The 17920-nt window shown below is 39.5% G+C and overlaps 1 protein-coding gene across 1 annotated transcript in view; it reads left to right on the top strand.

The window, feature by feature from the left end:
• Positions 1–17920, top strand: part of LOC105674936 (neuroligin-4, Y-linked) — a 187854-nt gene that overhangs the window by 136725 nt on the left and 33209 nt on the right. Inside the window, exon 9 of the mRNA XM_067349407.1 lies at positions 4770–4924. Within this exon, the coding sequence (XP_067205508.1) occupies positions 4770–4924 (155 nt within the window). The remainder of the gene's footprint in view (positions 1–4769; positions 4925–17920) is intronic.

Here is a 17920-nt window from a genome sequence, read left to right as displayed (position 1 = left end):
TCGCTCGAACGCCCTGTATTATGTGACGTCGTAAGTTTTGTTTTCTCGCACTTTTATTTTTCAATTTAAAATAATTGGGAAATAAAAGGAAGAATCTTTTTTATCGTAGCTAAATAGGAATCATCTTGCGGACTCATTGCAATCAATGCGTATGGCGGTGTTATTTTCGATGACGCTCCGTACTGTCGCTTCCTACGACGACGCGGTTTAACCGAAGCACGAATTGAAATTTGCCGGCATGTGCGGAACGTCAGGAATGTCTGCCGTAATCCTGCCGGTATCCAAGAGTTGGAGAGGTTGAGGTGAAGGTGAACGCGAAAAGGCCGGAGGTCCAATCGCGTCAACGAGATTACATCGTAGAATTTCATGCTTTCTCGTACTACCGAAATCAGAATGTTTTTCCATGTTTTCATTTATTATGGTCAGCTTATATGATACCAGCTCGTGTCAAGCTGAAAGCTACTTATAGCAAATATAGAGTAATATATAGCACTGTCGAACGAATCGTCCGAATGTAGAGATATTCTTGAGTCTGGCTATTTTTTATGTTAAATAAATTGAAGAAAGAAAGTTAAACTGAAAGAATTTTGAATAAATAATAAACTCAGATAAAATTCAGAACATTTTTTTCAGAAAATAGTAGAGAATTAATAAAGAATCGTAAAGAATAGAGAAATGATGAAATTATTAGCCGTCATAACAAAATCGTCAAACGCATTCGCAAAAGAGACGCGCAGAAGCATGAGAGTAAGTTACACAATTCGACGCAGGCTTGCCGTAGTCTTCCTCATCGTCGACGTCGTTTCATAGCAGTTAAGACCGACGTTGTTACAAAGGAGTCGTTATGTGGCGCAGGAGCCGCTTTCAGCCAAGATGCAGCATTAACACCGCGTTTCTTGCGCGTCTACGAACTCGCCGGATTAGTGACTGACTTTTACTACTCGATTTTGCACGCGTAATGCCGGACGAATACTTCGCACTAGATGATGCTGGGCAAATAAGCGACAAACGCCAGCGATAAAAGAGAATTCTATATGTTTTAATCTTCCTTCCGACCCCAAAAGAGAGAGTTCCGTGGCGAATTGAGCATGAATAGACGAAGAGGAAGAAAGAGAAGATAAAAAAGAAGTAAAACAAAAAAAGGAATTGTTAATGAGAAAAAAAATATACAATTCACTGACATGCTTTATAAATATCTGTAATTTCTGTGTGAAAAATACAACTATCTCTCATTCGCTTAATTAATCAAGAGACAAAAAAATAAAAGTCGCGCTTTCGAAGAGTCGTTAGCGTTACACACGGGCGGAAATGTAGAGTTTTAATAACGGAGAGCAATGCCAGCGTTTTCTCTCGTTCGACATTTAACCGATCTCTCTTTTCGCCTTTGTCGCACCGACCCTTCTCGCGGAATTGTTTTTCCCCGTTTCCCGGTTACATCCCCGCTACAAAGTTCCAGCAGTGTGGATCAGCAGAACTCAAAGCGTTCTTCTGTACCGACAATGCCCGCCCCTTTCCGTTTTCTTTTTCCCTTCCTCTGCCAGTGAAGCAATGAAGAAGAGGAATAATTTCTTAAAAGTCGGAACAACATTGTATTCGGCGACAATCTGCACATTCGCGCATGTGTGCAAAGAAGGGGGGCAGGGGGGAGGGAAAAGCTCCAGATTGAAACTGTAATAAACGTATCACAAAATACACATTACGCTACTTGAAAATATCATGGATTATTGGGTCACATATTCTCAAAATACGTGCAAGATAGTTATCTTTTAAAAAGAAATTATTGGCTTTCTCTCGATTTTCCTTGGTTTCTCGTTTGGTTTCCACGATTCTTTTTCGCTTTCTTTTGGCTCGGCCTGATTGAATTTTCGGTAGAACAATCAGTGAACAGTCGGGGCAAATTTTCTCGTTGAACGACATCGTTCTCCCACCACTTGGTGCATAGAGCTTGTCTTCCATTTGTGGTGTTAAACCGTGAAATTGCTCGGCCATTGCACCCGCGACTGCGATTGTCGATGCCAGACACGCCGGAAGTCGACTTTATGGCAGCCGAGCGTGCGCGCATACGGCGGGACGGACTTGAGGCCGAAAAGGGGAGTGAAATTGGAGCGAAAAAAGAACTGCAGAATAAAAACTAAAAGTTACGGGGCGGCCGCGAGATCCGTGCCAAAAGGGTTGAAAGCGCGACGTGAACGCGCTCTATTCTCTTTCCCCTCGCTTCTTTCTTTTTTCGTTTTAATTTCACGCCCGCGCCAATTTTCGAGCTTTTCGCAAGCGCGGAGAGGTCATCGGCGTCGATTTATTATGTCACGCGAAAAGGCCGGACAAATCGCTGAAAATCCATTCTCAAAGAAGATCAGACCGAATGCCATTTATTTCCCGGGCTCAACGAATTCACTGGTAATCAGAGCAACGTATGGTTATAACGTTCGATTGTCGCGCGATGGTTGAATATTCCATAATACAATTTCAAATGCTTTTGTGACTCGTAAAATCTCCGAAGTCAAAGAATGTGCGCTGTGTGCGATATGCACACAATGATAAAATGTTCGTGTTTAATATGCATACAACAATTAGTCCATTTATGCTTAAATGACAAGGAAAAAGGAGCAATATAACTCTAGCTTTAATCTTGTTATAAAAAGCAATCAAGACTGTAAATGTATTTTGCAATTAAAATTTGCCGTTGAAAGAGCACAATGTCAGCATTGGCACACTACCGGCATTTTTTTTTCAAATTAATTTACAAAAAAAATTTGTTTGAATTTCTACTCTACACAATCTGTAGAACGGCGCATTGTTTTTTTTTTATTTTTTATTTTTTTTTGTATTGCTAATATTTCTGGCTGGTCTTTTCCACGCGCTTTTATAATATCTAACAATACCTATCGTTTTTTGCTAACTTCATCACACCACTTCGATGGTGAAAGAAAAATCCCAACTTATTTAAACGATCGGGTTTTGTTCCCGATCGATGCGCATCGATTACTCGCTACCGCATCGCCGTAGGTTCCAAGCAAACTGGATGTACCTTAATGAAATTAATGGTATCAGTAGTCGTATATTGTCGGTTAGCTGGTGCTCTCGACAATGACGGAATCTAGTTGGCGAAACAACTTCGATAAAGCTCCGGATTCGTTCCGACAGTGACTGATACGCAACACGAACATTTTGGATTCGGGTTTCTGTGTTACATATTTTACCTTCTCTCTCTCTCTCTCTCTTTTTCTACCTTCATTGTCCTACTCTTTCTCCATCTGTACTTTTTATTTACTTTTTTTTCTTATTTTGATATGATGTATTCATATATGTGTTTTAATTTATATTATTTCATATATGGTAAAATTCTTAATCTGCATTATCTTTAATATACATATTTTTACGTATTTCAAATTTTAATTTTCACGAGTTCATCCTTTTTATATTATTTTTGTATTTTATATTAGATTTTGGAACATCGTCTGCAGCAGACATGGTCAACTTCGGCTCCGAAACCACAACCGCTTCCCCTCCTTTCCTGTCTTGCGAAGTGAGATGGGGAAGGAGTAAAAGGAAACAAACGCTGAGGCTCCGGAGCCAAGGTTAACCACGCTTGGTCTACAGTAACTTACCAGAATTCAATATAGTAAATTGAAGATAGTAAATTGAAGGTAGTAAATTGAAGATACAAATCTATATTTTAACGTAAAATAAAACACTGCACGAAAGCATTTTTGTGTGCCGTAAGCTTTAATTGTTATCCACTCCACTCTCGTATTTATCTATTTCAAGTTAAAAATACATATGTACTCTTTAAAGAATTTACTTTGAGACAAAGAAATGCTGCTCTCTTTATCTCAATCCTTCTCCCTTGCCCCGACTTGTCGTTTTCATTCTCGCCCACTGGCTATTGGTGGAAGAGGCATCTTAACCCGTTGCACTACCGATTCGGAACTAAGCTCGTCTACTTGGCAAATGCCCTTTCGTGCGCCATTCGGCACGGACGTGTACGTACGTAATCGCCTTAGAATCGCCGATTCCATTCCACTGCTTGCTGGAACAGATAGCTTCCTCGGTACGGCGGACTTGCGCCGCAGATCAATTCCGGAGTCTGGTATCTCCGAATTCGTAGGTTCCGAGATTCATGAGTCTATGATATCTGGAAGATATCCAGTGATCCTCTATTTTTAAAATATTAATGTGTGTTCGATCTCCGATTTAATAATTGCAAGACACACGGGTGCTAAAAAAAAAAAAAACTCTTAATTAAAAACTACAACTTATGTTTTTATCTTCGAATATTTCGTTCATTTTCGACGGAGGGCCAACGTCAGCTGGAACATTTCAGCTAGAACGTCGTAATTCTCTGGCGAAGACGCTGGAGAAATTGAATCGCATCTGACGTGTCCGCGATGATCGAGCTTGCGGATAAGCTCGCGCCAACGACGACCATTTCTAAATCCCAGCTGGGTATTAAACGGTACATTTCTGATTTATAGTCTGCGCCCCGTGCAATTAAAGTAGACCAATGAAAAACGCCATCATTTTTATCTATCGGCTGCGTAATCTATTGCGATTAATAATTTCAACATACGTTCCGCGACTTCTCTTTAATTAATGTTAAATTCCTCTGTCCGTTTTCATGTAAAACTCTAACAATTAGATTTCCGTTACTCTGCGTTGAAAGTTTCAGCTGTATTTTTGTCGTACGTCGATTTTTGTTATTTACACGTGAAAGATGTCATAAAAATTGTTATGAAAGATGCTTTATTTTATTTTTGTTTTGTTTACAGAAAATGGGCTCGGTGCACGGCGAAGAACTTCCATTCGTCTTCGGAGCGCCATTGTGGGTAGAAGGATTTGGCCATTTTCCGAAAAACTACACAAGATTGGAAGTAGCACTCTCGGAAAGCATCATGCAGTATTTCGCGAACTTCGTGAAAACGGGGTAAGTGTATTATATGAAATCCAATTAATTTAATCGAATGGAATTTCAAAAGCTGAAAACCAAAGATAGAATTCCAAGTTTGGAGGTTTTAATAATTTAATAAACATAAAGATATTGCAAATGATGAACTTTGTTTGCCGCGGAACAGCGTGGCAAACTTTTCTGTAACCCGATCACTTGCTTATACTTATTCCAAAAGCGAATTTTAATCTCGCGAGCCTTTTTTGAAATCCGTTCTCTTTTTTCTTCGAATTAACCGCAGCACTCTGCACGCACCATTTGCGGAATCAATTTGCAATGGTAAAAAAGAGGCGTACCAAGCGTCGAAAAGTCTAATTTTCCATATTCATGAATGAGCCGCACAGAAAGCTCGCTCGGTCGGAGGGGGGGGAGGTGAGAAGGGGAGGAGGTAATAGCGATCGCGGAAAGGAGAAAAGTGGCGGCTAGTGGACAGATTAGAGCAAAAATGTTTTTCGCTCACGTTCAAAGTTTTTCGGCCGTCTCGAATTTTATTTTATTTGTGCAGTCACGTAATACGAGGAAAACGAAGAAAACGGCAAAGAAATCATTATCTTGCACGAAGCGTGTGGCTAATTTCTCCGAAACATAATAATAATGGCAGGAAAGGGAGCGAAGTGGAGAACAAGTAAGTCGCGGCGCTAGTTAGCACTTCGCTACGTGCGCACACATTTATGACGCGTTGCGCTGCAGGGCTTCTTACACTTTCTCCATCTTGCTTATAATCCGTAAATTATGTGCGTTAAGTGTCACGCATACTTTAATGATCGCTGGATATTGATACAATTGATAATCTTGTGAAAGATAATGTAAAATGATAAGTTATTAATTATGAAAACGTGACATAACGCTCACAATTAAAATTAATTCAAAAATAGATGTAAAAAGCATTTTAAAAACAGAAATTCCCACGTTCAAAATATTATTTGCGCCGCATATGACGATTTTAGTATTACATTTTTGCGCAACATCAAAATATACGAATATTTCATTCCAACAAATACACATACACGCGTGCTGTGTCTATTAGTAATGCACTGAAAAAGCCACGCAAATATTCAAAAAATATAAATGAAATATTCATGAGCATAAATATAAATTCCTACGAACTGGCGATCAATAGCACGTTTGTTTGTCAAAATACCTTTATTGATAATCTGTTACTGCAAAATAAACGTGCGCTGCATTCTTGAGTTGTTTATTACAGAAACCAAATATCAAACGTTAAATAATGTAAAATCAGCTCCGACTACCAAAATTTTTGTCATACTCTATGCAAATAGATTGTTAAGATAAAATTCTGAACGTTTAAATAATTCAAATATTCGTTAAGATGTCAAAGTCTTAGGATTTTAGAATTTTAAAGATTCAAATGTAGAATACGCGCGCGCGCGCGCGTGTGTATGTGTGTGTGTGATATGGTAGCGTAGTTTGTAAAAAATCAATTTTCAAGAATCCGAAAATTTAAAACATTCTTACGTATTTCTGACGATTGTAACCAGGTAAATTTTTTTGAAGCCGGTGAAATCGCTAAGGCGGGTTATCCGCGAGAAAGGACTTGTCCAGGATTATAGGAAAATTGGACGGATTGAGGGTTTGCAGGATCGCTTTCGAATATAGCTGTTATACAGCATACTGAACTGAACTCTCGATATGTGTTGCGTGCACATATGTTTGCACACAGGTGTGCGTGTACGTGACTCTCGAGGCCGTAAATGGAATATCGATGAAGGCGTGAAAAATATTTTACGCAATAAAAATTCTCGAAAAAGGCTTCGTCTTTATTTGAGGGTCGTTGCGTCTCTCTTCGGAGACCAAGAAAATGGAACGTGTCTGCCACGCGAACATTCTTTTGCGAAGAAACGAGGTTGCACTTTTCCCAGAGCAGGAATGATACTTAGAATCCTTTGATATAGAGATACTTACCTTTGACCATTTCAAAGATAACTGGTCTGAGTTTTTCAGGCTAGAAAGTTTGTTATTTTTCTTATCAAGTAAAGAGTTTGCATATACAAGTATTGATACTAGAAGTACCGCAAGAATAGTTTGACCTTTTCTAATTTTCTATATATATATATGAAGTGTTATCGATTTCATGAATTACATATTATACACTTTTCACGCGCTATTAATATTTAAAGTTTCAGTCTCTTTATCCATTTCAACTTATTTTGATCCTATTTTTTCTGACAGTTTTATTTTTACTGTTTAGATAATATCATCAGAAAATTTCTAATTTACAAAATATTGTACATTTTATTATTTTATATATTTTTATATCAAATATTTTATAGTATTTTTTAATTAAATAGCATAGTTGTTGAATATTTTCTGTGATATACTCTAAATATCGACTACGTCGATGGAGTACGATCACCTTGCAATAGCGTGTATTTTATATACATATATCACATCTCTAACTAGCGATTCGGTTCACCTTTCAAAAGACCCGGAACACTATCGATCTCTTTTGCCTAAATCGACGTTACATCGGCGAAGCGAATTTCGCGTCGCTTGGAGCGACGACGAGCATTGGAACATCGTCGGCTCGTTTCGGCGCCGCTTTTGCATATTCATCGAAAGGACGAAGGGGTTAAACGAACTTTCGCATATGTCGCCAATAACTTCCTAGTTTCGCGGTAGACCCCTATACGTGGCTTAACTTTGGCAAGAGGGCGTGTCTGGGACAATGTATATCGACACGCACGTGGCGTGTGTTCGGAAACAGGCAGATACGCGCTCTGTATACAGAACACATACTGTATAGGACGTTTCTATACGGGTTTTTGTTCGAAATTTACTTGCGCACTCTATATCGGATATAGTGCACGATAAAGAAATCTTGTCTGAACAAAATTTCAAGATTTAAATGATAATTTCAATTGATGTTATATTAATATAAAATTAAAATATAATGTTATTGATACTGAATAAAAATTGTGACATTATTCATCAATTGAGCAACAAAATAACATTTGGATCAAGTAGATTCACAAATGCTTTCTATATTGATACCATTACGGCTGTCAATAATCTACAATCTCCGATTGAAAGCCTAATTAATCACGGATTTGTATTTATAGATCGTTATTCAGATTAACATTTCACAAATATCTCTTTATTATTATTCAGAATTTACAGTCTGCAGATAATTTTTGATGTGAATCGATTTTTCAAATCTAATAGCTTCTCTTTTTATTCTTTTACTCCTTATAATACCTTGAAAATTCGTAGATTTACGGTTAAATTAAACAGATTGACATTGATTGTTGAAAGTTCGGCGTGTGGATTTTCCTTCTCCGACGTAACATCTTGCTGCAACATTCCCTGTCGTAGACGTCAACGTGCGAGCACATCCTGTGCGCGATCACGCACATGCCGACGTAGTTTGTCTCACGTAATTCCTATGTGTACGTGACCGCGTCTAAACTCGTAGCTCAAAATTACTCGCATTGTATTATACATGGCGGGTAGAGAAACCCGTTGACATCGCCGACCGATCCGATTGGTTAATACGTGACATCTCGGAGTTCGTAGTTTAGTTCGTAGTTGCTGGTAAGTCCACGGATGTCGGCAAATCCATAGAAACACAGGATACGCGGCTCAATTGCAACATATTGCGGAAGTTTCCTTTCGAATAGATATGTTCCGTGTACAAGATCTCCCAAGCATTACGCAATTTCTCTCGCTTTTAGATGGAAATTGATACCACTTTCGGGCGTGCATACAACGCGGTTTTCCTTATCGCAATGTTTCGACTACTCGAACGGGATAAAAGTCGAGTTTTCTCGGCAAAATTCGCGTGAAATAAAGGTCCGCGGCAATTAAATGAAACGTGTAAAATTTTTGTAAACTTTGACGCGACTAAACGCTTCCCATCATATCCTTTTTACTATTAAAACGCTGAATAATGAGGGGAGGGCGAGGGAAACGGAGCTCTTGTGGCTTGAAAAAATGCACGTGCGATGAAAACGAGTCGGCGATTTCATCCGCGCGCCGACCCGGATTATAAATCATCGCTCAAATGCTCATTTCGGCCGATGAGCGCCGCAAATGTGATCCAAAATAAACATTAAAAATCCGTTTCCGCTTCGGACTGTATTCCATCACGCATTTTACAGGCCGCTGAAGTTATGGCGCCGGATGCACGAATATATATGCGTGCGTGTAAAAAGCAAATTTGCAGACGGACAATACTTGCAAAATAATTCCCGCAAATTTAACGCGCTCTCGCCTTTTTCCCCACGTATTACGGCTAAAATCCCAATGATCGATAAATTTTCAATTCCAATGACCACTTATTGTTACTCAATACTTTTACAATTACGAACATTTCCCATCATTTCCAAAATGTATTAACGTCAGTCGTTAATTCTAGAAATTGTGGCGTATATTAATTTCTTGCCGAGAATTTTATTAGACGCCGTTTATTCGCAATCTTTCAACGACGTTCATTTTTAGTCTCAAAAGTCAAAGTTTTTTCTTGCAGTTTTTTTCTTATAAGAAGTTCAATTTCTTCTATTTCCAGCAATTTATTATTCGACTGCGGTACTTCACTTATAGGCTTCTGAATTTTTGATATATCAGCGGTTCCTAAACGAGTTTCTCGAGAAGGATTCCCCATGATTTCGTATAAAGTTTGACGTTTTCGTCGTCGAACACGTTGCGTTTCAGGACACGTGGAACGGAACGTCTTCCCGTGGGCTTTTGTAGGAAAACACTTCCAAACAAAAACTAATAGAGAAACGTCTTGTCCAACAAGAAAAACGGATTGCCACGGTTGTTAGTTTACCGAATGTCGCCGCAAACGGCGGCATTTTCGCGAAATTGCATTTCTTAAAGCGAGAAAGTTATTCACTATCACACGTGACTGGTTCTTATCGCAACAAGTAAGAGTTACTTGTGCTTACTTGCCAAGAATTTATGATCTTGACAAATGAAAGATAGACTAAAACTCTGGACTCTAAAAGTTCAAATATACAATACAATAGCACGACATTTTTTACTGGGAAAACTTTCTTAGAAAATTTTATCCCAAAAAAGTAAAAAAACTTGTGCTGAATTTTTATTCTGTAATTAGCAAAATAATTCTTTTTTTTTCTTTAGTATTTTCTTCGGACTAAATATGTGAAACTCTCTTGAAATCTAAGATCCTGACGTGTACGGATGCGTGTGATGATTTAGTAATCCAATGATTCGAAGATTGAACTATCGAGAATCTAAAAATTCATATACGCCAGTTGCCTTTTGTGGAAAAAAATTCAATACAACCAAGAATAGAGCATCCCTTCTTCAAAAGATCGAAATGTTTTGCTTTGAAGAGCCTGGGATCCTTGTAGAAAGAAGAAAAAAAGAGGATCGCAATCTATATAGAGGCTCCGCGCATTGTCTCTTTGGAGCTTTGTACGATGTCAGATCAATCTACCATCGTGCAATCTCTAGTAGAATGCCCTCTCCATTTCCATTATTGGCGAGGAGTTGCCCCGCGCACACAATAGCGAAAAGATTGCTCTATCCGCCGCGACCTCGGTTCCGCAGGGAGCCCTGAGAAATGCGTGCAGTCGCTCTGCAAATGTCTTTTTCCATCAGGAATTTAATCATGCACGCGTAACGCGACGAAATTGCAAAACTCCCGTTTGTACGAGCAACTTTTTATCAACACGAGTGTATTGGCGCTCATATGGGAGCATTCACGCGAGCAAGTTCTCGCGATAATCATCGCAAAAGTACGCCGCTGTCGAGCACCGCCAATTATCGATGATAAACGAGCAAAATCGAACACAGTTATTGCTATTAATCAACGCGCATTCCACGTGGTCGGGAAAAATCCGACCGCCAATTCACTGAAAATATAGTTACGACTCCATAATCCATCAACATCGCCGCAATCTAGATTGCCAAAATTACTGCTCAATCCGTGTCAGGCTCGTGAATATAATTTAAATTATCATATTACTTGACTCTCTATTTTTTTTTTTTGCGTGCTGCTAACATTTCACAATGTTCGCTTTAACGCTTAGCCGAACGCCGCGACACGTGTTAAGACCGAACACTAAAAACACTCACGACACGCTGATGTAACTCGACGTGAAATCGTGTTCGGTAATCACGATTAAACTCGAGTGATTAAATGCCGTAAATCTACTTCGAGATGATCCGATATCGCTGCCAGTACTACCTGTCTATAACACCCGCGTAAACTGCAATCGATATTTCGCACTTCGCAATTAGTGTCGGACGTATAATGTCTAAAGCCATTAGATAGTCGACTCGACTGCGCTGATTATTACCTGTTTTTCATTCATCATCGAGTGTATTTCTGCGTAACGTAATTTTTATTTTTCAAAAATTATCGCAATGTAAATTTCGATGAAAAACATTCACAAATTCGAATTTTAACACTTTAAAAACTTGGAATACTAATTTTTTCTATTTAATTCTTATATTTATATTTGATTTGATTTTATTGATTTTATTTTTATTTTTAACGCTAATATTTTTAAACCGTTTAAAAAAGATATACATATGTATACGACTGATGTACAGTATGGAAATTAATTTTCCGTAAACTAGGTATAACAGTTCCATTGCATGCATGTTGATCGTTTTAATATTTTCGGATAATGTTCTGTCGTGTAATGGTGCGTTTTGGAAATAACGACGGCTATCGATCACGTATTTATTATCGGGCAGCGAAGCGCAGTTTATCATAATTTTACAGCAAATAGAGCCGTCCATACCATCACACGTCGTAATTCAGGCTTGACTGACACTAACTCCGCGGGATTATCCCTTCTGCTCACCGGAACTCGCATCCTATACCGGTATCTATCTTTTGGAATGACTTTGAGGTTTAATCGGTATTGCCGGAAGCTGATGATTAACGCGTTGACGCGTGAAACAGTATGCAAAAATGGGGAAAATTTAATGCCTCGAACGCCCGAAATGCGTTAATTAACAAAGCAATTGGAGTGGTTAAATTAATTAACATATCTCGGTTCTTCCGAATAATTACAACAAGTATAATTTCCTAACGATCGGCTAGTACAGCCGACGGCAAATAGATGAGTATGGCGCAGAATGGTGTAAACAATAATTTAGCATAATCGTCGAGGACTAAACAGTACGGCTGTCCAATAACCGCGAATGCGGCAATCGCAAACATTGGCCGGTGCTTGCAGCCCCCCCTCAGCCTTTACCCCCTTCCCCTAAACCATACCGCCGTCGTACTTTACTGTCGTAATCCGCGGGTAAACTCCACATAATGCAGACATACGCGGTAACGCGCCGTCGAAGCTGCCCTTAATGCCCTCTGGTCTATGGTTAAAGCTTCCGCAGCAACGCTCATGCATTCTAATCCTCCTTGAGCAGCCAAGAAAGAGAGAGAGAGAGAGAGAGGACTCAAGATTCATAAATGCAAAACTAACCGCTCTCGCTTCACCACTATCTTCCAGCTCCTTTCTTCAGCTCCGGAATTCAAAGTGAAAGACACGAGATAAGAAGTCCACCTTTAAAGGCCCCGTCTTACAATTAACCGAAAAATTCATTTTCTAAAAATCCAATATTCCACTTAAGCTCTCTGTGTGCACAGATATGACAAAAGATTGAAAAGACTTTGAGAAAAAAGCTAGTAGTCTGTTATGTTTAACTTACGACGATAACTTAATACGTTTTGCGTTGCGCGTATTCTTTTGTCTGATCTAATGTCTGTACATAAAAGTCCCTGTGGCTGCACTTCTTGAAAACTGAAAGCTCTCGCGTTGCAACAGGTAAGATCGGTGGTTGGACAGCCTTTCCTTTCTCGTAGTATGCATAATGGATGGACAGCGGGGAGAAAGGAGGGATAGTGGAAGCAGTTGTGAGAGAGGGAGAAAAACGAATCGATAGCAAGATTGATGCACAACAAAGACATGAAGATAATGCAAAGCGAGAGAACTGCAGAGATCCAACCAAGAGTAAATAGTTGAAAAACTACTGCGTACCATTTATATGTATATATTCGCAATACATATTAACTTCTATTGCGCAAAATGATGTTATTTTTCCAACTACATAGTTTGTTTATATATATATATATATTTTTTTTTTTCTTTTGGATTTTTAATTAATAAAATTTATTTGAAATTATTTATATAATTTGCAGTAGAATTCGAGATAGAACGTTATTCATAATTTTATGTTATAATGCTGAAAGCATTTGGAAAATCGCAATACACGCGTATGTTGTGTGATTTATATTTATATCGGAAATATATATCATATATATATTTATTTTGGATGGACATGTGCTATGCTTTAAATATTTTTTATTGCAAAATTATAATTATTATTAAAAAATAAAAAATTCCCATTAAAGTTATAAATAAATTTTTATCGCAAATTCTGTCGCAAATTTTAGATCGTTTAAACCGGGCTTAAATGAAGAATTCAGAATATGTAAGCGGACTATGTTGAGCTCATAATTTATAAAATCTATGAATAAAATATTCAAAGTGAATTTTATTAATTATGATTTAACTATATTCTTCCAATTAATTCGTATAACTCGCGTATAAATCGCAAAGCGTTGAAAACTACTGAATATTTGAAAATTTTCACTCTTAGAGTTTTGTGAATGTTTTGCGCGTGCTGAAACTAACAGCAACCTCATTTCGTGTCGGCGCAGGAATTGCAGCCGCTAAAGATTTCTCGGCTGTCGGCACGCAAGAAATTAACAATGACGTTGCGCAACTTATGATGCGCTCCGCGTACGTTGTTTAGATTACAAATAATTGGCCGGGACGAACTTCCATCCCTATCAACAAGTTTTCGTGGATTTCTAAATGCCGTTAATTACGCCACAGTTGGCCGAAACTTTTAACCCTGATTCAACGTGTGCTTCATCGGATTGGCGGACCCTTAAAAGTTCGTGTTATTTCGTGGCACGTTTCTCGTTTTCTGACTCAGTGTAGACGAATGAACAAAGTGGTAATTACACCGTATACTCGTTAACAGGGCTTACCAAGAATGGTAACAATCGGCTTTTGCGCGAATTGGAGAAACTTGGCGGAGGCGCATATAGATCCTAGAAAATAGTACACAGCAATAAATTATTTGTCTGCAACTTAATAAGGGGGTTTTAATTACAACGTACAGATAATGCACAGTGAATGGTAGGTGCTTGGCCAGATAATGTTGAATAACATTCTTAAGAATTTATATATAAATACAAAGTGCAGGTCGCAGCATTTCACTCAATTTGTTCATTCCGCTTTGCAAAAATTCCAATTTTGTAAGCTGTTAATTTTCCAATTGTTATTACAGTGTACAATTATTTATTATTTACGTTTTTTCTGAAAAGCAAAATAATCCTTCGCAACAATTTCATATTTTCCAAAAAAAAAAAAAAAATTAAACCCTTAGCAATTAAATAATTTAACTATTATGTCGCCCGCAAATTTCCAAAATACCTCGCTCCTCTATATCTGTGTCGCTCATCTCTTTTGTCGTAACGTCGATGAGCCTTCGACGCTGACTCACTGCGAATTCCGCCATGAAACGTTGCTCGAGGCTGTAATCCAGATGGATTTGGAAATTCGCAGGAAGCATTGTGGTTCCTCCGAGGAAGGAAGAGCGTTATAACGACTCGGTACGGCATTCCGGGGAGAGAGAGCATGGTCCATGATGCCGCTAATGCTCCCTCCCCCTCCCGCCCACCTCCTCCGCCCGCTCTCTTGCCGTGTCGCGCGCGCGCGCGCGCGCTTCGTAACCACAAAACCTGCTCGTGTCTCGCTCGCATAGGGGGATGAGGGTGGCTCGAAGGGGCGTGGGAAGAGGCAGAGCTTAATTACGCACTACCTGGATATGCACGTTGGGTAAATTGCTATTAGTGGTTTCGGAGACACGTTAAAATGGTTACCACAGCAACGGCTTTCATTTCTGTCTCAATGACAAAGGGAACGATGAAGAGTGATGAGCGCCGGCTTTGAGCTGTGGTATTGGATTGCCCCGGGCCTCATTCGATGCTCGTTTATGTTTCAAGGTTTCGCGACCGTAGCGCGGTATAATTAAAAAAAAAAAAAAAAAGATAAAAATATAAAATCACAACCACGAGAGATATTTATTCTGTTAACATAAACTTATTCAAATAAAAATAGAGGCGAAAAATATTACACAAAACTGTGCCATTTTTTTTTTACAAATTCAGGTATTTTACGTGTTTAAAGTATCAAATTTAACAGTATGTGCAACACAAATTAAGAGATTTATTTATCAAACCCAGATATTCATCACAATTTATTCATTTCAGGCAATCTGTAATTCACAACAAAATTCGAGGTGGACAATCTATTTGTTATTTTTACCGTCTCTTTACAATTTTTTATATAATGAAAAACATTTGAAGAGCTAGCGTAGAGACGTACAAATTAGCTACTTATTATTCCACTGTAAGGAAGCAAGGACGACTTCATTGAAAGTTCACATGCTACTTTCCAATAGTGCACATTGCCTCGGAGCACCTCGGTACTAATCGCATCTGGTTTATCTGCCCGCGATAAATCTCCCTTAGCCAAGATCGCGCGATCCGTGTCCCGCCTTAAACCAATGTTCTCGCAGGGGCACGTCTTGATGGTCTGGTCGGTGATGATTAATAATCGCGGAGGGGGGGGGTGAGTGCACCGAACGGTACATTTTTTATCCGCGTTAATACGAGACTACTTTCGTATCGTCGTAACGAGAACGCGCAGAAGAAGACGAGGCGGAAAGAAGAGAGACTCGGGCGAGGCGGGGGGGGAGGGGGGATGGAAAGGGTGAGCCGACAGGGCAATGCATCAGCGGTTAATGAGCAAACTTTAATATTCTCCCGGACTAAAACCCACCCCTTGCCCACCACCTATCTTCCACCGACCACGAGCCAACCCCCCTATGTTCCGGAACTCGGAAGAGGGGCGGCGCGGGGAATGAGGGGGGGGGAGGGGGGAGGGGTGGGATGACACGGCGAGCGCGATGCACACGACTGCCATAATTATTGTGCGCCGGCAGAAGAAGGGCGAAGCAACGAGTGAATAAGCGAGGGGCTGGCGAGCGAGAGGGTTCGTCTAACGGTGTGCGGCTAGTGAGACGGTGGCGGTCACGGCACGCAGCGCGAAACGTTTTTCTGGCCCGGGATTCGGCCTCAAAGTCGTCCACATTCATTAATTTCATTGAGGGATCCAATTAGAGCGGCCAGTGCAACCCCTGATACACCGAAAGGGTAGCCCGTTGTCACGACCATGTGGTTAGCCGTTAGCTCGTTTTGTTCTTTTCCCCCGACAGCGAGTTGTGGAGAATCTCGGTAAATAAAATTCTGCCTTTCGCTGCCGATCTCGGTTTGTTCGATTTCACCGCTGCACGCACGATTCTTGCATCGCAGGTTCAAAAAGTATGATGTATCGTGTCTAATGTCATAAATTGAAAACTTTTTCTTCTAAAATATATTTTAATGGATTGTGAATTGATAATGGAAGCAACGCAATTTAAAATCGTCACTTTGGAAAAATGACAAGTCACTGTGACGATATGGAGACATGCGGAAAAGAGGCTACTTCATTTTCTCCCCCTCTCTTTCTCTCTCTCTCTCTCTCTCTCTCTCTCTCTCTCTTTCTCTCTACGTACATTTTAAAAGCGATGTTAAGCTCGAATATGAAGCTTTTTCGCATGTATCAGCAGGAAATTCTGCAGTGCCGCGACCAAGAATGTGTTAACGACTTATGGAAAGAGTAAGCGAGAGAGGGGGAGAGGAATTGAGAGAGGAAGGGTGCTTCGTACGGCACAACAGTGATGTACTGCCTTTCGCAATTACGGATACTGCACGGCTCTAGGAACGATAGTGCAGGTAGTTTCAATTTGTTTCGTTCAGAAAAGTCGGCGCATAATATCAGAGGAATGATTTCGCAGTAAAATTTCATTATACCGAATACCGACCAAACGAAATTTTCATTATTTGATTATGAATCCCCGGCGAACGTCCACATTAACTCTGGAACGTTAACAGGAAGTAATCGCCAAATAACGTTAATATGGTTTTATATGTAATATCAGGAAATTGTATGACCAACTCGCGCTGCGAGAACTAGCCGAAGCACTAGCGCAGTCATTTCTAATTACAGAGCTTTATTATTAAAATACAATTATAAAAAATTTAAAGATAATCGAGTGCGTTTCAAATTTCCGTCATGGTATGCGATTGCTAAATTAATTCCGTTAATATTGCAATATAGAATTAATTTTTATTTTATTACTTAAAAACAATTTTTTTATGATATTTTACACTAATACTACATTTTAGCTTATATGAAAGTTTAAAAATGTTTACTCAACAAAATATATGCTATTTCTACATTTTCCGTATCTTGCATATCATCCCGTATCTTTTATTCAACGCTTTTCCCGTGCTATCGTATGCCACTGTCGTATGTTTCCACTCTACTTTATGCTATACATGTTATAATTCACGTACAGACAGGAGCCGGAGCTTGCGGTGAATGTCGGCTCGTCCAGGTGTAACATCAAGGTCCACTGAACTAGCATAGATCCCGCGTTAGTCGGCATTTTTCTAAGCGACTTTGCGTAAGGGGATTAAAGCGAAATCGAGCTTTAAATTGATAGACAGAGTGAGAGGGAAAGAGAAAGGGAGAGAGGCAGTGCCATTGATCGGAGTCGGTTTCACTTAAATCGCCGATGATGCATGCTAACTGGCAGTCGCGCCCATTAGCGATCGATCTCCCGAGCGGAGATTGTCTATAGGTCCATACACGACCACGATGCTCGTAATTGGCTTCATCGGCATAACCAGCTGTTGTATCCAGCGTCTTTCATCATTCGAACGGAACATTGCTTCGCAGACTCAGCAGATGTATGATTGAAGCAACAAGTTATTTATAGGTTGGAAATAAAGAAATTTTCTTTGACGGAATATTCCATACAAATTTTTTTAGACATCTATCAATTATACCTGTT

The sequence above is a fragment of the Linepithema humile genome, chromosome 2 (genome assembly GCF_040581485.1).
Source record: "Linepithema humile isolate Giens D197 chromosome 2, Lhum_UNIL_v1.0, whole genome shotgun sequence".
NCBI classification, from domain to species: Eukaryota; Metazoa; Arthropoda; class Insecta; order Hymenoptera; family Formicidae; genus Linepithema; species Linepithema humile.
Note: the sequence above shows the minus strand (reverse complement) of the source record. Positions and strands in the feature narration are given on the sequence as shown.